The sequence below is a fragment of the Lutra lutra genome, chromosome 1 (assembly GCF_902655055.1).
Source record: "Lutra lutra chromosome 1, mLutLut1.2, whole genome shotgun sequence".
Lineage (NCBI taxonomy): Eukaryota > Metazoa > Chordata > Mammalia > Carnivora > Mustelidae > Lutra > Lutra lutra.
In genome coordinates, this window is record NC_062278.1 from 202,000,946 (window position 1) to 202,021,484 (window position 20,539).

Genomic DNA, 20,539 nt, shown 5'->3' on the forward strand with positions numbered 1-20,539 from the left:
TGATAGCCATCCTTGTGGGTGTGAAGTAGCATCTCATTGTGTTTTGAATATTATTTCCCTGATGATTAGTGATGTTGAACATCTTTTTGTGTGTATATCAGCCATTCACATACCTTCTTTGAAAAACTTTTTAATCAAATCCTTACCCCATTTTTTAATTGGGTTACCTGTTTTTTTATTCTTGAATTGTTAGATTTTTTAACATAATCTTGGATATTAAAGTAGGTGTATGATTTACAAATATTTTCTCCCATTCTGTGGATTGTTTTCACTTTCATGATAATGTCCTTTGACAAAGTTTTTAATTTGGTTAAGTCCAGTTTGCCTTTTTTTTTTTTTTATTTTTTTTTTATTAACATATAATCTATTATTAGCCCCAGGGACACAGGTCTGTGAATCACCAAATTTATACACTTCACAGCGCTCACCATAGCACATACCCTCCGCAATGTCCATAACCCAACCACCCTCTCCCTCCCCCCAGTAACCCTGGGGGGGTTTTGTGAGATTGTTTGTTTTGTGAGATTAAGAGTCTCTTATGGTTTGTCTCCCTCCCAATCCCATCTTGTCTGCCTTTTTTTTTTTTTTTTTTTTTTGGTTGCTTGTATTTCTAGTGTCTTATGTAAGAAAGCATTAATCCAAGGCCATAATGGTTGACACCTGTGTTTTCATCTAAGAATTTTATACTTTCAGCCCTTAAATGTATCCATTTTGGATTTATTTTTGTATACTTGAATTAGGTGTGAGGTAGGGATCTACATTCATTCTTCCACACGGGATGCTCATTTGTCCCAGCACCTTATATTCAAAAGACTGTTCTTTCCCCCACTGAACCGCATTGGCACCCTGTTGAAAATCAGTTGACTTAAGGTGTATGGGTTTGTTTCTGTAATCTCAGTTCTGTTCCATTCATTTATATGTCTATCTTAATGTGAGATAGAAAGTTTGGCTTTGATCTACTTTTTAGTGAAATATTGATTTAGTCTCTCCTTTAAACGTCATAAATATAAAAAGCAATTTCTGCAGTGCAACACACATTGTGAAATGTCTCTTTCATTGCTTTGTAGTTCTCTCCTAGAAATTTTACAGTCCTGTAACACAGTTGCTTATAGACATTTTTTGTATTAGTGATAAGTCATTGGGAATTTAGCAGAGGATTTTCAGAAAACCTTTTGGGAGTAAAATCATTTAGACTTTAGGGCGCCTGGGTGGCTCAGTGGGTTAGGCCTCTGCCTTCAGCTCAGGTCATGATCTCAGGATCCTGGGATAAAGCCCCATATTGGGCTCTCTGCTCAGCGGGGAGCCTGTTTCCCCCCCTCTCTCTATCTGCCTCTCTGCCTACTTGTGATCTCTGTCTGTCAAATAGATAAATAAAGTCTTTTAAAAAATCATTTAGACTTTCAGAATGCTGCCTCAAATAGAGTTGCTTTTGGTAGTTAACCTATCTTTCAGCTTTTAATCAATATTCATCTTTTAAGAAACCTTGAATGAAAGTCAGAAATGAGCTATGAAGTGTCTGTATTCTTAGTCCTTGATAGGACATTAATAGTAGAATACTAATAGTTTGTTGATGCAGTTAAGATTGTACATTTTGGTCTGATTATTTTCCCTAAAATAAATTTTAGAGAGAGGTGAAACTAGATTTGATATATTAATATGCTATTGATTTAAGCAAGTACATTCATCTAAATTTGTGTGCATAGTCTTTAATCTTAGAAGTGTATCTTTGTATCAGTTTTTAAGTCAGTGGACACAGATAGAGTTCATTGAATTTTCACCCATTTTTCCTTGTTCACTGTTAGATCTTTGTGCATTACTTGACTAATTAGGAAAGAGCTGGGAGGCTTTTTAACTGATGTATAATTGTGATGATGTTCTCAAAGATGGAAGGGGTAGAGGATGCAGCTTTATGGACTGTAAATGGACGCCTACTCCAAATGGAAGAGGGCCATAGAGAGTGTCCAGTGCATGACTGACGGCATTTTAAACTGTCCGTTTTTCCTAAAGCAAGTAATTTTATCTTGACAGGATGCAAATTCTATTAAAAAAATATTTTATATGAAAAAAGCAGAAATTGAACATCATGAAATGGCTAAGTCAAGCCTTCGAATGAGGTATGTTTTTAAAATGTCTATACTCGGGGCACCTGGGTAGCTCAGTCAGTTAAGTATCTGCCTTTGGCTTGGGTCTTGATCCTGGGGTCCTGGGATCAACCGCCACATCCGGCCCCTTGCTCAGCACAGAGCCTGCTTCTCCCTCTGCCCCTCTCCTGCTTGTGCTTTCTCTCTCTCTCTCAAATAAATTAAATCTTAAAAAATAATAATGAAATAAAATGTCTAAATCCTTGTGCCTTTTTTATTTACCAAATTTTCTAGCTAGTGGAATCAATGCAGTGGAAAACAAGAAGTATATTGCATTTGAAAAGTATATTTACAGTTGATAATGTGATTCTGAAGAGAATAGATATAACTCTTCCTCAGCCCTTCCATTGCAGCTGAAGGGCTTTATTTAAAAACAAACAATTTGAGGGCACCTGGGTGGCTCAGTAGGTGAAGCGCATCTACCTTCAGCTCAGGTCATGATCCCAGGGTCCTGGGAGCGAGTCCCATGTTGGGCTCCCTGGTCAGCGGGAAGTCTGCTTCTCCCTCCGCCTGCCGCTCTGCTCTGCTCTCTCTCTGACAAATAAATAAAGTCTTTAAAAAAAACAAACAATTTTTGAGGTTAAACACTATTATCTACTCTTATTGCTATATACGTACATAGTCATATTTGTATGTGACATATACATATTAATGTATATTATATATGGCAAACATCTATATAATATCATGGTATTTTTGTGTTATATTTAATAGTATATATTTATATCAGCCCCAAGAGCATTTAGCCAGATGTCAGGAGATCAGAGTCTCATCCTGGCTCTTTCTTGTGCAAGGACTAGGACTTTGAACAAGTCTTACTTCTGGGAGTCCATTGCTTCTTTCAAGAAATGGAAGCTGAGGTGGCTGCCTTCAAAGCTTTCCTTCATTACCAGATCCTTGGTCACTGCAGGGACCATAAGCACTCCAGGACCAGCCCTTGTCTATTCTCTTTGGCAGAGTCCTGCGGTTTTGGAGCAAAGTGTTCTGTACAGTAATGGCTCAAATATTTGAGCATTTCTACTTAGAAACAAAAAAATGCTTGCTTCCTTTTTATTTACCTAGCATTCTGATTCCAGCTGTCAATTTTCTGAGTTTTTTTTTTTTTTTTTTTTTTTTTAAATCTTATCTCTGGATAGGACTCCATCAAATTTGGCTACAGCCAGGCTGACAGGTCCTTCTCACAGTAAAGGCAGCCTTGGTGAAGAGAGAAATCCCGCTAGCAAGTATTACCGGTGAGAGAGTGAGTGTGTTTAGTCTGAAAACTGACCTTGTTTATGAGGCTAGGCTTACTAGTGTTTGCCTGATGGCTATCAGGAAGTAATTCTTTGGGGGTATAATTGGGTTATTATGAAAATTGTTATCAAATAACCTTATTTAAAAGGTTGAGGTGCCATAGTCGGCCTGACCTGCCTGACTTCTGGAAAATGCTTAAGCAGAAGTTATTTGTCAGAGAGTGTTTAATATTTCCAGTAAAATTAATTGTGGTAAAATACTAAAAGATTTTGTATTCGAAATAGAATTTGTGTTCATTGTAGGATATGAACATCTTAGAAGGGAATTAACCAGTAAAGATGAATGAATCTTTATTTTTTGTAAAATAAGAAGTAATGCTGCATTTAAGTAACACAATTGCGAGTAGCCTACTTTAGGCTTTCTACACCACTCCCTCTCTTTTCAGAGAAAAAAATTGGTCTTAGCTAAGATTGCTTATGGGGACTGTTAAAAGTACGAAGATAAATTGAGCACACAGTTGAATAGAAATTGTTTTTCTTGATGTGAATGCTTTCTTAACAGTTTCTGTTTCCTGTAAAGTAACCAAATTATTATAACCTCTTTCCCTGTCTTCTGATTACTTGTTTTTCTTTGTAGAAATAAAAGAACAGTCCAAGGGGGTCGTTTGTCAGCAATTACCATGGCACTTCAGTATGGCTCAGAAAGTGAAGAGGATGCTGCTTTAGCTGGTGGGTATTAGGTCATGACTAGTTAATGCCTTCTCAGTGGATCTTCTAGTGAAGGAAAGTTACAGTAACTTTGGTCTGGCTGGGAGTTTGTCAGTTTTTGGAGTACATGTTGTTTTGTTGTGTTTTGACTGCACTCTTTGGTTGGCCAACTTATCAACACCTTATTTTGTGTTATATCTTGTATGTAAGTAAATAAATACTTCTATAAGAACAATTGGTTTTCTAGCCTTAGCAGATCCTGGTTTCAAGCATATAATGATAAATAGTGAGTGAGTACTAGTGACGCCATCGAGAAACCCGAGGGAGACATTCATACCATCTTAGATTTCCAGGTCACTGGCTTATATTTTCAGTAGGCTATAATTTCTTCCTGGCTAGAGCTTCTGATTTAAAGATAATGTTAAAAAAAAAAAAAAGATAGATGTAAATTACAATCAGAGCACCATAGTCAGTTGTCATTTAAACCAGTTTAACACAGGACGTTGGGCAATAAAATCCATGTAAAAGTACACTGTCTGTTAAGTAGCAAAGAATAGCTGTAGAGATATGTTTGATTTCATTGTCTCTGTCTGCGGTGTGCTGTAATGTTCTTTATTTTACTACAGACAATTTTTATATATACAGATAAAACTTATTTCATGAAATTACTCTGGCCTATTGTCAGATTTCATCATCAAGTATGAGAACAGATTTTTCCACCTGTGTGTCTTATTTTCTACTAAATCTTGCATAGAAGGTTCAAAAGTACTGTAGATTACTTATTAGAGTATAGATGTAATTTTTTGACACTCATCTACAGAATTTCTTTTTAACTTAAGTCGTGTTATCAGAAATTGAAGGAAAATTTGTTTTTATTAGCTTTTTCACTGGTTATAAAAGTGACACACATGTTTAGGTTTCCTTCTAACATTTGGTTACTTCATTAACCTTATAAGTAGCATGACAAATTGAAGGAAAACCCACCTAAAAAGCATTTATTTATTTATTTATTTATTTATTTATTTTCTAAAAAATAGTACTAGCGTTCTTCTTTAGTAACCTTAGCTATTAGAGTACCTGCCAGTCAGCTTTGTATGTAGTAGATCTTTCAGGCTGCTCTGCACAGCTGTTTACCCTTGATTTAGCCAGGATTCTAATCTATTTGGTTTCTACTTCCTGCTGCTGGAAACAACTTAGGGGTAAGATACAGTTAAAATAGCAAAGAAGGGATAACTGATGATCTTGGAGGGACAAGTAAGAGCCCATGGAGAGAAGACATAAGAATTCAGAACCCCCTCCCCCAAAATTCAGAAAATGTGGCCTGTGTTCTTGGGGTGATTTGTTTTAGAGACCAACTACTTTATGTAGCCTGGGGCGGGGCCACAGGGCGGGTAGAGAAGCACGCCCACTTGTAGTCACTCTAAGAACAGAAATGGGGTGAGGGATAGAATCAGAAAAACAGATCAACCTTTCAGTCCTCCTCCGCAAAAACAAAATAAGTAAAGAAGACAAAAAGAAACAGAGAAAATGGGACAAGTGGAAAGTATAAAGTTGAGAGAGACAACTCCAAAAATTGTATCAGAAATCACATCAGTGTTAATGCCCCAAATTTGCCAATTATAACAGTTTTAGATTAGATTTTTTTTTTAATCAGGTTGTATGCTGATTGCAAGAGACACATCTGAAATGTCAAAATACAGGAAAGTTTAATGTAAAAGGACGGAAAAAGATACACAGGGCAAATAATAACCAAAGGATAGTTACATTGACTTCTGATAGAATGAACTTTTAAACAGAAAGCATTACCAAGGATAAAAAGGATCCACCTCATAATGATAAAAGGTTTATTTCAGCAGGAAGATAAATTACAAAACTCAAAATACATAAAACAACCAGATAGAAGGTGGCAGAGAAAGTGAAAACATTGCCGTAGAGTGGGAGTTCACTGCTCTCCATTGCTAGATAAGCAGCCAGAAAACCAGTGAAGACGACAATTTGAATACACAGCGATTATTTCTCACCAGTGTGTTTATTTCCTGTTGCTGCAAAAACTAATTACTATAAACTTGGTTTGGTGGCTTAGGTGATAAACCATTCCCTCTCCTTTTCTAATTTCTAGAAGCTACCTGGATGCCTTGGCTAATGACTCCTTCCTCTCTATTCAAAATGTAGCACTCCCAGTCTCTATCTGTCATCTCGTCTCCTTTCTCCTTTAACCTTGCCTGCCTCTTATAAGGACCCTTACAATTACATTTAGTGCTCAGAGTTTAATCCAGGATAATCTCCCAAATTCAGGATCCTTAACTTAATCATATCTGCAAAGTCTCTTTTGCCGTATAAGGTATTAGTCACAGTTTTGTGGATTAAGACTTGGGTATATTGGGGGGTACTACTTAGCTAACACAAGATGGATATAAACAGGCAAGTATTCCTCTGATTCTTGTGGAACAATCACAGATATTAATCATGTACTTAGCCATGAAACAAATTTCAACCAATTTAAAAGTTGGGTATTTTACAGATATATTTCTGACCATAATACAGCTGTGGTAAACACCTAATCTTTAAAAGGTAAAAGTTATCCAGAGTGGCTGCATCAGCTTTCATTCCCACCAACAGTGTAGGAGGGTTCCCCTTTCTCCGCATCCTCGCCAGCATCTGTCATTTCCTGACTTGTTAATTTTAGCCATTCTGACTGGTGTGAGGTGGTATCTCGTTGTGGTTTTGATTTGTATTTCCCTGATGCCGAGTGATATGGAGCACTTTTTCATGTGTCTGTTGGCCATCTGGATGTCTTCTTTGCAGAAATGTCTGTTCATGTCCTCTGCCCATTTCTTGATTGGATGATTTGTTCTTTGGGTGTTGAGTTTGCTAAGCTCTTTATAGATTTTGGACACTAGCCCTTTTTCTAGATGTCCATCAGCAGATGAATGGATAAAGAAGATGTGGTATATATACACAATGGAATACTATGCAGCCATCAAAAGAAATGAAATCTTGCCATTTGCGACGACGTGGATGGAACTAGAGGGTATCATGCTTAGCGAAATAAGTTAATCGGAGAAAGACAACTATCATATGATCTCCCTGATATGAGGAAGTGGAGATGCAATGTGGGGGGTTAAGGGGGTAGCGAAGAATAAAGGAAACAAGATGGGAGTAGGAGGGAGACAAACCATAAGTGACTCTTAATCTCACAAAACAAACTGAGGGTTTCTGGGGGGAGGCGGGTTGGGAGAGGGGGGTGGGGTTATGGACATTGGGGAGGGTATGTGCTATGGTGAGTGCTGTGAAGTGTGTAAACCTGGCGATTCACAGACCTGTACCCCTGGGGATAAAAATATATGTTTATAAAAAATAAAAATAAATAAATAAATAAAAATTTAAAAATCATTTAAAAAAAAAAGGTAAAAGTTAAAAACCCAAACACTCAGGAAATACAAAAGTCTCCAAATGCTTGGGTTTTTCTTTTTAAAAAGGAAAAATTGTAATAGGAATTTAATTACCTGAGATCGAACAATAGCAATAATGAGAACAGTATATATCAAAACAGTGGGGACAAAGCTAAAGCTGTACTTTGGAGAGAAGGTTAAGTCTGAAAGTGTCTATTTAGAAAAGCAACTGAAAGTCAATGAACTAGGGACTCCCAGGTGGCTCAGTGGGCTAAGCATCTGCCATCAGCTCAGGTCCTGGGATTGAGCCCCACATCAGCCTCTCTGCTCTTCAGCGACTCTGCTTCTCCCTCTCTCTCTGATCTCTCTCACTCTCAAAAAAAAAAAAAAAAAAAAAAAAGGTGAACTAATAAACATCTAACATAAGTAAATAATAAGAGGATAAAAGCAGAGACATTAGAAGAAAAGGTAAGAAAGCTAAGAGCAGAAATGAATTTGTTAGAAAGGAAACCTATGGTAGAAAAGAACAATAAAGTCAGAGTTTTTCTGTTAAAACTATTAATAAAATAGGCAAATCTGTGGTGAGACTGTCAAGAAAGAAACAGAAAGGGGCGCCTGGGTGGCTCTGTTGTTAAGCGTCTGCCTTTGGCTCAGGTTATGATCCCAGGGTCCTGGGATCGAGCCCCATGTCAGGCTCTCTGCTCAGCCAGAAGCCTGCTTCTCCCTCTCCCACTCCCCCTGCTTATGTTCCTTCTCTCGCTGTCTCTCTCTGTCAAATAGTAAGTAAAATCTTAAAAAAAGAAAGAAAGAAAGAAAGAAAAACAGAAGGCACAAATCATATGAGGAGAAAAAGGGAGCATACAGATTACAAAGAATGTATGAACAGCTTTACACAAACAAATTTGAACATTTAGATGAAATGGGCAAATTCCTAGAAAGTGATAAATGCCTAAAACTGATTCAAGAATAAAAAGACTGATTAGTTTTACATTACTAAAGAAATTAAATTATTAGTTACAAATCTTTCCCCATGGAAAACACCAGGCCAGGGGTGCCTGGGTGACTCAGTGGGTTAAAGCCTCTGCCTTCGGCTCGGGTCATCATCCCAGGGTTCTGGGATCAAGCCCCACATTGGGCTCTCTGCTCAGTGGGGAGCCTGTTTCCTCCTCTCCCTCTGCCTGCCTCTCTGCCTACTCATGATCTCTGTCTGTCAAATAAATAAATAAAATCATAAAAAACAAAACAAAACACACACAGGCCAAACATTCGAGGAACAGAATATATACAAAGTCCTGCAGAGAATAAAAAAAAGCTCCCTATTTCATTCTATAAAAATGATAGAACCTAGATACTGAAACTCAACAAAAAGAAGCACACTATATCTAGCAGTGTATATAAAAAATAATGCATGATAACACAGTTGGCTTATTCCAGGAATACTAGGTCATTTCAGCATTAGATAAAGTAAAAGTATCATTCACTGTGTTAATACTTTAAGAGAGTAAGCTGTATTATTGGCTCAGCAGATGCATTTGATAAATTCTTCAATTCCTAGTTATGATGAAAACTTTTAAGAAATTAGTAATAGAAGGGGATCTTTCCTAACTTGGTAAAAAACACCTGTTTTTAGTGGAGAAATACTTGTGGCATTCCCTTTACCATAAGTAAAAATGTTACCACTTTTGGTCAAAGTACTAGCCAGCTGACCATGACAACAATGAAGGAGTAAGAATCAGAAAAGAAGGTTTATAAGGATTGCAGTTGAAAGATTGTTGTGTGTTTTCTTTGTTTTTTAGTTTTTTCCTCAGAAGACTGTAAGGCAAATTATTGGAATTAATAAGAATAATAAGGTGCTAGATATAAGATCATTATACAAAAATCTGTTTCATTTCTGGAATCAGCCACAAAAAGAAAATATAATTTTTAAAAAGATACAGTTTACAGTAGCAACAAAACATCTAGGTATAAATCCAACTAAATATGTGCAAGCTCTTTATGGAGAAGATCAGCAATAGTAGGGACAGAGAAAACTACTTACAGATCTTCTCTCTGCTTCTGGCTCCATGACTAGATCCAAATCCTCTCTCAACTCTCCTGAGTCTGGTGCCTGTCTGTCTCTTACACTATAGCTAAGTACTTACCAAATGATTGTCATTCTTACCCAGGAGCAGTAGTGACTTTGATTATGCAGATCCGTCAAGAAAAACTTAAACTATGGTCCTTATACACTGTTGAAAAATTTAGGGAAATAAAGAATGTATTTTGTTTTTCTATAAAAATGATTATATTTTATTGTGGTGTTTTTGTGATTAGCTTCTACTTAAAATTCTCTCGATAAGAGAAGAAATCATTCTTAAAGGATGCTATAGATCAGTGGGGCAAAATCACAGAGACTTAAAGCAAAACCAGATCTACCAATATCAACCGGATATCAGTATATATTTATATTACCCTGAACTACATGCTACTGCGTTAGTTCTGAGATCTGTATGTATATGGCTACTTGATCCTTTTCTTGGCCAAACAATGCAGCAGGGAGTCTCTAAAGAAGGCACATTTAGGGAGGGGTGCCTGGGTGGCTCGGTTGTTGGGCGTCTGCCTTCGGCTCAGGTCATGATCCCGAGTCTTGATCCGGTCTTGGGATGAGCATAGAGTTGGGCTCCCTGCTGGGCGGGAGGTCTGCTTCTCCCTCTCCCACTCCTCCTGCTTGTGTTCCCTCTCTAGCTGTGTCTCTCTCTGTCAAATAAATACATAAAATGTTTTTTTTTTTTAAAGGCACATTTAAAGAGAGAAACTATTTTGTAACTTTTAAAAAACAGTATAATGTTTTCTGTGTAACACTTTATTCTGTTTCTGTGTAACATTTCTCTAAGTGAATATACAACTATATTAAACACTACTAACAGCATCTTTAATGACAGCTGGAAACTCTTCTTTTAAAATAAGTATTCTCAAACATATAAATCTTACTTTGGAAGGTCGTTAAAAGAGCTTTATTTTAAAGTATGGTTCTTTCTTCCCCTTTTTTGCTTTTTTTTTAGCTGCACGTTACGAAGAAGGAGAATCGGAAGCAGAGAGCATTACTTCATTTATGGATGTTTCAAATCCTTTTTATCAGCTTTATGACACAGTTAGGAGTTGTCGGAATAACCAAGGGCAGCTAATAGCTGAACCTTTTTTCCATTTGCCTTCAAAGAAAAAATACCCTGATTATTATCAGCAAATTAAAATGCCTATATCCCTACAACAGATCAGGTAAGATGCCTTCTACATTACTCGATAGAAATCCATTTTCTTGTGGTTGAGCCTGCACGTGAATCTCCTTACTAGAATGGATAAAGATATTAAAGGTAAAAATATTTTCACATGTCTAGAGTATATTTTGAATATCACTTCTATATGAAAACTGAGAAATAAATTTGATTAAATACGAATATTATTTATATTGTAATAGAGTCAAGGCAAATAAACAAAAACATGATAGGCATTTATTTGTGTATCAGATTATAGACTATAGAGTCATGCAGCTCAGAACTTAACTGTTCATTTTCTTACAACTGAGCAAAGCATAAAAATCTTTCTGCTTATACTTTTTACTGATTTTTTTTATTATTGGTATTTTAAATATAACACTTAAACTCTATTTAAATTTTTATCTAAAGTTGAATCCAGAATAAGCACGGGCAGCTCTTAGAGAATTCATTAGCTGAAACGGTATCTGAAAGATGGCTCATCTTGGTTTCCCTTTTCTGTTTAAAACAATCATTGGGGGTTGCCTGGCTGGCTTAGTCAGTAGAGCATGCGACTTTGGATCTCAGGGTTGTGAGTTCAAGCCCCACACTGGACATGCAGCCTATGATCATCAATCAATCGATAAAACAAATGTTGGGAATTCAGATAGAATACTGAAACCCCACCACCTCATCATTAAAATAATAGGAAATAAGTAATATCATAACTCTCACAGTGCGAGTTAAGTTCTACAGTATACTCAGAGGTGACAAGGTAAAAATATATCTTAACTAGGCAAAATTAGAGTAGGCTGGTATTTATCAGGACAGATAACTAACCTTTCAAATAATAGCAATTAAAATTCTTATACTTGCTGGATTCTAGAAAATGAGATTGCTAACAACATAATATTTCATGGTTCTGTATTTATAACTTCTGTTTTCATCAGTTGGTCAGTAAAATTTATGGTGTTTTTACTTAATGCAAACTTAGGAGGTTTTGTACCCAAATAGGATACAGAAAGTCAGTTTATTTATTTGATCTTCTTAAAATAAAATGGAAATTAAAGCTGCCATTCATTAAAAAAATAGCTTGGAAATTTGTCTTTTATACTCTCTGCCTTGGAAAAGATAGTGACAGTCTTATAGGTGTTGAGAGATTCCCTTTTAACTCAACAATTTTTTTTAAAAGATTTCATTTATTTATTTGACAGATACAGATAGCAAGAGAGAGAACACAAGCGGAGGGAGTGGGAGGGGGAGAAGCAGGCTTCCCACTGAATGGGGATCCTGGTGGCGGACCTCGATCCCAGGAGCCTAGAATCATGACCTGAGCTGAAGGCAGATGCCTGACTACTGAGCCACCCAGGCGACCCATTAACTCAACAGTTTTTGTCTTTTGTTTCTTTTCTCCCTCAGCCTTTTTTTTTTTTTAGTCTAAATAATGAGTTTAGTGTAAAGGAAGACATATTCTCAGCCAACCCAAACACCTGCCTACAACTTCCTTCTAAGTTAGAATTTTCTTTTTTTTTTCTTTTTTTTAAAGATTTTATTTATTATTTGACAGAGAGACTGAGATCACAAGTAGGCAGAGAGGCAGGCTCAGAGAGAGAGAGAGAGAGAGGGAAGCAGGCTCCCTGCTGAGCAGAGAGCCCGATGCGGGGCTCCATCCCAAGACCTTGAGATCATGACCTGAGCCGAAGGTAGAGGCTTAACCCACTGAGCCACCCAGGCGCCCTAAGTTAGAATTTTCTAATAGAAACCTTGCTTGGTTAAGTCAGTAATTCTGCACCTTTCCCCCTTTTTAAACTTATTTCTTGACAGTTGTCTGGCACACAGGTAGAGGAGTGTGAGGAACAGAAATGACTGAGGCTTAGCTGGTAGCACACTAGAGTTTTGAAGGGTCAGCTCTTAGCATGACTAATCTACCTCATTTCCAAGGACACATGGCCAGTGGTGCCTGACAGGACGTGGCCTATCTTCCATTGTCTCTGCATCAGAGCAACGTGGAAATCTACAGCAGTGCTGCCCAGTAGAACTTTCTATGATGGTGGAAATGTTTTCTGTGCCCTGTCCAATATGTTAGCCACTAGTCACATGTGACTATTGAGCACTTGAGATGTGGCTGGTGCAACTAAGGAACTAGATTTTAAATTTTACTTCAATTTAGAAAGCCACATGTGGCTAGTGGCTAATGTTGTTATACGGCACAGTCCTAGGAAGATATTTTGGCAAAAGGATGATAGTTGAGTGTCATCAAAAGCAACAAAAATAGGGGCGCCTGGGTAGCACAGTCATTTAAGCATCCAGCTCTTTATTTCAGCTCAGGTCATGATCTCAGGGTCCTGGGATCGAGCCCCACCTCAGGCACCATGCCCAGCAAGGAGTCTGCTTAGGACTCTCTTGTCTCTCTGCCCCTTGCCCCCCAAGCACACATGCTCTCTCGCTCTCTTTCTCTCTCTAAAATAAGTAAATCATTTTAAAAAGGGCAACAGAAATGAAAGACTGGGCAGGAGCTAGACAGTGTGGCCCAAATGCTACCTTCCACTGTGCTGGGGCTTGTCATCCCCATCTTTTATTTCCCTTTGTGCCTATCCTGTCCCCCTCTAATTTTGGTGGACATCAGTCTGATAAATATCTGCACATTTATTATAGATTGTCATTTACAAGTTTGACTTCCATGTCTTTTCTTTGTGGGGATTGAGAATAGTCAGCACATTACTCTCGGAGTAATTACTCTCAGAGTTGGCAGCAGTAAGTCTGAGGCTGTAATTTAAATGCTGAGTGCTAGCCATGTAGGCTGGTACTGAGAGCTGAGTTTGTGTGTGGTTGTTTGCTCTACCCCCAAGGTGTTCTCTGACATTCGTGTCTTTCTAAGCAGTGTACAAGTACTTCAGTCAAAAGATTTAAAAGTCTATCCCGTGTGCATACAGATTTAGGGCAAACTGACTCTTCACTTCATGTAAATGTATAAGGGACATGGGGCACTTGGGTGGCTCAGGTGGTTAGGCATCCGACTCTTGATTTCAGCTCAGGTCATGATCTCAGGGTTGTGGGATCAAGCTCTGCATGGCCTCCCCACTCAGCAGGGAGTCTGCATGAGAGTCTCTTTTCTCCCCCACCCCTGCTCTTTTCCCCTGTGTGCATTCCCATGCACATTCTTTCTCAGATGAATAAATAAAATAATGAATAATGAATAATGAATAATGAATAAACAAAATGTAGGGATGCCTGAGTGGCACAGTCACTTAAGCATCTGACTCTTGGTTTCGGCTCAGGTCATGATCGCAGGATCTTGAGGTCATGATCGCAGGATCTTGGGATCATGTCCCAGGTCAGGCTCCGTGCTCAGTGCAAAGTTTGCTTGAGAATCTCTCTTGCTCTGCCCCTCCTGTTCATGCTCTGTCTCTCTCTCTGAAATAATAAATACCTAAATCTTTAAAGTAAAATTTATAAAGGACTTCATGAGTTTGGTATTAACAACAGCCATAGTGTCTGAAAGATATCAGAATTCTTAAGACTTACGTAAAATAAATAATGTCAATTTTATGCCATCATAATTAGTTGCAGATGTTTGTATTAGAAGAAAAGTAGTCAGTGGGCCCTAATGTATCTGCCTCTCATCTGCCATCTTAAGACCTCTTCGTTGTACGTATATATACATATCCCCTTTCATGGTGTTGAGAGTACCTTCTCTTTTCATTAACCTTCATGAATTGGAATGGCCTCTTATCAGAAGTGGCTAGATCACCATGGTTCTTCATTAAGGTATCTTAAACCTCCATGATTTTTCTTTTTTCTTCCTGGGGTTTGCATGTTAACCACTAACAGAGGTTTTCCATTAGGATTTTTGCTAATATATGTGCTTTGTAATTGACCACCTTGGCACGTAGGTCCTCTTATTATTTCTTATGTTTCTGGATTTCCAGGTAGACTGTCATACTGCCTAAATACAATGGTGCTTTTGTCTCCTTTCTGTCTTGAAGGTAGATGGGCCTCTCATCAGTATCACAAGTAAAGAGGTCAGCTAGTGCGTGTTAGGATTTTTGTACCAAACTTTCAGTAAGGGTATTTCATCATTTTCTTAATGGTAAATTGTAGCCCTGTGTTTGTCTTTCACAGAACAAAGCTAAAGAATCAAGAATATGAAACTTTAGATCATTTGGAGTGTGATCTGAATTTAATGTTTGAAAATGCCAAACGCTACAATGTTCCCAATTCAGCCATCTACAAGCGGGTTCTGAAATTGCAGCAGGTCATGCAGGTATGATCCCCGGATTTGCTTAGCTGCAGTACGGACAGCTGGAATAATTCCACAGACTGGGAGTGTGTGCTTTTAAGATGTGTGATTTCTCCCAGCAGTATCACATCATTTGTTTCAACCACAAGTACTGCTGAGTATGTTTTTTTAGAGTTGTCAGGAACATGTAGAGTAGGAATAATAATTTACACTGGGCTAGCCTTGTGAGTGGAAGAAGCAGGGATTTGTGCGTGGGAGGTAATTTTAGGACCTCAGGAAGTTTCCCTCCAGTCGCAGATGGTCCTCTATCATGTAGATTTTATTTCTTTGGTTCTAGACTTGCGTCTGTTACGGTAGCAAAATTGGTCCTAGGAGAAGGTAACTAATCACTGTACAGTGTTCAGGAATTTTTCAGATCCTTTCTGAGAGCACGTCTTAGTGGGCACGGGAAGTCATGGGTGATCTAGGCGTTTTGAAGAAAGGCAGAGGTACGAAATACAAATTGTGTCTGTCAGTTTTGAGTAGAATCTTTCTGGAAAAAGAATCCCAGAGCAAGGAAGCAACAAAAGAATTTTGGATCCCCTGGAGAATCTTCGTTCTGTGTAATTGATCCCGGCCTCGGTGCTGCGCATTTCATGTATTTCCTTTCTCTGCTGCGCGTGCATTCCCTAAGTCTGCAGTGGTCGGACTTTCAGCTCTTTGGCAGAAGGTCTTTAAAAATGCATGTGTTGGAAGTAGATCTTCTTTCACCTCTCGCGTTAAACCTTCTTCTTAGCCACAGCATTGCTGAAGAAGTCCAAGGCACCAAAAACTGTCTTTAGTTGGCTTCGCCTAAAAATGGCAGGACACTCCTACAACTTGCCTCAGCGCTTTGAACAAGCCGGTGCCCTTGTAGTCTGGTACTTGAGCTAGTGTTGCGTCCTCAATCTGCCAGATCCAGTTTTTAACCTACTTTTCTACAGGTCGTGCAGGCTTTTGTCAGACCGGGTTATTGAAAATGTTTACTGACTCTTTAATTCTGTGCTTCTTACATGTGGTTGTATTTCTCTAAGAGAATCTGGTATGTCTAGCTGTTTAATATTCATATATTCTGAGAGCATTCAGCAGGAGAGCTTGACTCCCAGGGTCTGCTCTGTTTCAGGCAAAGAAGAAGGAGCTTGCTAGGAGGGACGACATTGAGGATGGAGACAGCATGATTTCTTCAGCCACCTCTGATGCTGGTAGTGCCAAAAGAAAAAGGTACATATTTTTTTCATAGATGGAGACATCTATTTTTCTATCATTTTGTTTTTGATAAGTGCAGAAAAATGTGTCTTTAAGCTGTCAGGTATGAATTTGCTTACAAGCTCTAATTATTTGCTAACAGATCTTCTGTTAGAATTCATTTGTGAATCGTATGATCAGCACTGCTATTGGTGCAGGTGCCGGAATGGCTGTAGATCGCAAGGACGAAAGTGACAGCTCCTTACAGGGCTCGGCAAAGCATGTTACTCTGTTGGCTGTCTGGGCCATTTTGCTTTAATGTGGCATTTCAGGAGAGCCACTTGAATCTCATTTAGGTAATTTCTACGTGGTGAATTGCAAAAAAATTCAGTACTATCACTACAGTGAAGTAAGTCGCTGATACTCTCACGTCTTTGGTTTTACTTATTAATCTGATCTTTATTTGCCATTTTAAGGATGTCAGATTGTAAACTACCAAGTCACAACTTCTTGTAGTTGATAAAATGCTAAGCTAGTTGTTTGGTTTTTCTTTCTCATGTTTCTCCGAACTTCCGTCACCCTTCCTTTCTCTCATGGGTTCTGTGGAAGGGACTCTTCACTGTCAGATTCTGAAGCTGGACTCTATAAAGAATCCTGCAAGAGCGACTCTTTTGTCCACACCTCCCACACAGAGTTTCTCTGGCTCGATCTTTGTCAAACACCATATTCTCCCTCAGCCTTAACTGTCTCACCATCTTTGTAGCAGCAGTCACTCCAGGGAGGACACCACAAACAAGAAATAAGCTAATCCCTAATAGTGGGGGCAGATCCAGAGTTGAATGAAGAAGTCACTAATATCATTAAGAGATCCACTGAGAGCAGAGGCTTATAAAAAGTGGTTTACAAAAGAGAAGCTATCCCATCTTTACCTCTTACAAATAGCATTTGGGAAAACTTTTTTAGCTTTGGGAGTAACTGCTGTGCTATGCCATGGTAACGAAATTGATTGGTGTACCCTGAGATGTGAGTCTCCTCCATTACTGGCCTATGAATTTCATCCTTCCAAGTTCTTAATTCCTTGTTATACCAGGGACAACGGAGGAAAAATGTGAAACCAGATCAGAAACATCAAGTCAAGGACATCTTTGAGTGTAATTATATAACTACTACAGCATCACCTGTGTTTTCCAGATCAGTCACCCATCAAAGATAAAAACTTCTAAGGCAAAAGAAGGTAATGGAGGCAAAGTGATGGTACAGTTAGTGCCAACACCGAATGGAAAGAGATCTGAAACTAGTTGAGTGTTACAACTGTTCTGAGGAAGCGTTAGCCCAGGCCAGATCCTTAATGACTTTTCTGTCTCTGTGGCTCATAGTTGGTGGGACAACCCAAGTAAATCACAGGAAAGTTATTGCTCTAAAACCTCCCACAAAAAGAAAACTGAAGCATTACGTTGTTGAATTCATAAAATCCTCCTTCAGATAAAATGTCTCTGTAAACAGGTTTCCTAGGAAGTGAAAAACACAAATAAGAGAAGAACAAATTTAAATAATAGCTAAAGCAATAAAAGAACATACCTGGTTTTGAAATACAGGCATGAGTAGACAGTAAGAGGTTGAGAGAAGCGAGTCCTACGCTTTGAACTGTGTCAAAGAAAGAAATGTTAACGAGCCTTTTAGGAGGTAACTCGTTATGTTACGAGGTTTTGCTAATGAGAAATAGACTTTTCGGTAATTCATGCAAACACAGCTACCTAGTCAGCTTGTCCAGTGAAGTCAGGGCCAGGTTTTCTAAGTACCACTTGACTTCTCAATACTATGTATGATTCTATCTTTGCCTTATTTTTTTTAATATCAAAAAGTGTGAAAAAAAATTTATGTTCTCTTCATTCTGGGAGTACAGTCTTCTCCCCCACCCCTTTGCCCAAAAGTCTACCTGCTGTTTTCCTGTTAAAATGTTCCAAGTATTCTTAATATCTTTTATCCTTTGGATTGGATAAGCCTCTTTTTTCTCAACCGTATTTGGTTTATACATGACCCTCCGATGTTGCTTGTTTTGTTTCTCTTTACATGTAATGTTTGTTTCTGCTTTCCCAGGAACACTCTTGACAGTGAGGTGTTGGGTCTCAGGAGGCTCTCCAGGTGTGCAGTCCTTTTTTATGCATAAACGTATTTTTAAAAGTATAACTTCCGTGGCATGGTCTGTACTGATTAGGTGAAAAGTGAAGTCTTAAGCATGTGAAATAAGTTTTTATTTGGGTGCCAGTCTGTTTTATGAGTAAAGAAAGCAGAATAGTTGAGAAGTACAGTTGGTAGAATAAATTCGGGATTAGTTCGCCTCGATATGTTCTGAAGCGTCGATTTGTTGCTAGCTCTGTCAGCAGCCGCAAGCCCTGTCACCAGTCATGGTGGTTGTGCTTGTGCAACAGAAGGTGGAGGCTGAGAATATGACAGTGTCTCCAGTGTCCAGAGGCTGGCAGATGCTGGTGCCCTTTCAGGGATGTCTCTTACACATGGGCGTGGGGGTAGAAGGATCAAAACCAATGCTGACAGTCCAAGTGAAGTCAGCCTGGGTTGGCACCTGTGCATTGGGTTAGGGCTTCTTAAGCATGAATACATCATCAGTCTCTGATCTTGCCCATGTTTTATTTCTTTGAAAGCATCCATTCTTTTGCATGTCACTTTTGATTTTTAAACTATGAGTTGCCTTATTACAGTCCTGGTCATCCTTGTGTGGTGCTTTTATTTTCACCTTAGCCTTCTGGCATTCATGGAGGGTCAATTGCTGACAGAACACCAGACTCCACTGTTACAGGCCATAAAGGAAAATGTTCAGGTGTCACCTCTGTGTGCCAGGAACTTACTTGCCAGGAAGCAAGGCAGGTTGAAAACAAATGAAATTGTGTGGGAGCAATGTCTTAGAATAATTGCACAAGGTACACAGTTACGTAGTTTTATAGAACTACATGCATGACTGCCCAAAGAGCTCTAGGAATTAGGATTTCCCTATCATGCTTTTCTTTGCAGTTTAGATGTTCTAAAGTTATCTGCATTTTGCTCCCATAGGCAATCTGCTCTACAAAATTACTGTGTTTTCATTAAATTCTTCCTGATATTTTCCTTAAGAAAAATGTCCTTAAATCACAAATTTAAGAAAAAGACCATGGGTTATATTTCTCTTACGTCATTCATAGTGTGTATGGCACTAACTCTGGGTAGTAGTAGAAATAGAAATCTGGGGCATTTGGAGGAGTAGTATAACCCCAAGCTCTAGAACCTAACTGCCCAAGTTCAAATCCTAGTTATTCTAATTAGGTCTGTGATCTGAGCCTTACTTCAGTTTCTTCATCTGAAAAAAGAGTTGGTAACTGTACCTACTTAAGGTCATCATGAGGACCTGGGTGGTTGATGTGTTTAAAGCCCTTAGAACTGGGCCTAGATGCAGTTAGTACTCAATAAATGCAACTCTGATTATTTTCTGGAAGTAGTTCCTATTGATGTTAAGGCTCGGGAGATTTCATTTTTTTTTTGTAGTCCATTGTTACTAGCCTGGGAAACTAATTAAAAAAGATTTGTTATTTATTAAAAGATTTTTCTTATTAAAAGGTTTTATTCCTTGTAGACGTGAAGATGCAGTGAATGTAGCAAACCTTGTAAAGGAGAGAACCTTTGGGTTTATTTAGCTTAACAGCAGACACCACTGAAACGCTAGGACCAGGGAGTTAAATGCTGGGAGACCTGGGAGCCTATGAACAGGGTAGAGAGGCCCATGGTAAGTGCTGACTTTTGGGAAAGGGAATGACATCATAAAAGCAGCCTGGTGATTATCAGCTGATTCAAGTCTTAGTTCTGATTGCTCACTTTGTGACCTTGGGTATTCACTTAACCCCTGTAGTCGTCCAGTTTTCCAGCTGCAAAGTTGGGATAGTAAGTGTACCTGGTTCTTAGAGCTTGAGGATTAAATGAGGTCACACATACAGTGCTTTACTAGCACAGCCCCTGGCACGTGGAAGAAGTGTTAGCTATAACCATAAATGGGAATTTTGTGTGTATATATGCAAATGTGAATACATATAATTATAAGTGATAGCTTCAGAGGAAATATAATGTTAAGGACGTTTGAGAATATAGTCAGCCACAAAGTATGAGGTTAAAGACTAACACTATGGCATAAAAAATTTAAAGGAAAGATCAGATCCAGAAGGGCTGTGGAGGTTCCTCTAAAACTTGGTGAAAAACTAAGAGAAGCAAAAAGTGACAGTGATTGCAGTGGTTCAAGCTGGGTTGGGAGTCAGGAGATGGTGGTAGTGCTGGCCCTGGAAAATCTGATTCAGAACACAGCCACTTCCAGCTTCTAATCTTTGTGCAATTTAGAAAAAGCACCCATTTCTCA

General features: G+C 38.6%; 1 protein-coding gene across 25 annotated transcripts in view; it reads left to right on the forward strand.

Annotated features, from left to right (window-relative positions):
* The window catches only part of PBRM1 (polybromo 1), a 131,262-nt gene that overhangs the window by 36,220 nt on the left and 74,503 nt on the right, over positions 1-20,539 (forward strand). For 15 of the 25 annotated variants that reach the window (XM_047692109.1, XM_047692071.1, XM_047692064.1 and 12 more), the window contains 7 exons: positions 2,029-2,114; positions 3,278-3,373; positions 4,011-4,102; positions 10,515-10,728; positions 14,826-14,967; positions 16,085-16,182; positions 18,244-18,288. In XM_047692109.1, coding sequence (XP_047548065.1) covers positions 2,029-2,114; positions 3,278-3,373; positions 4,011-4,102; positions 10,515-10,728; positions 14,826-14,967; positions 16,085-16,182; positions 18,244-18,288 — 773 coding nt within the window. The remainder of the gene's footprint in view (positions 1-2,028; positions 2,115-3,277; positions 3,374-4,010; positions 4,103-10,514; positions 10,729-14,825; positions 14,968-16,084; positions 16,183-18,243; positions 18,289-20,539) is intronic. The other 10 variants (XM_047692172.1, XM_047692101.1, XM_047692165.1 and 7 more) reach the window with 1 other exon arrangement.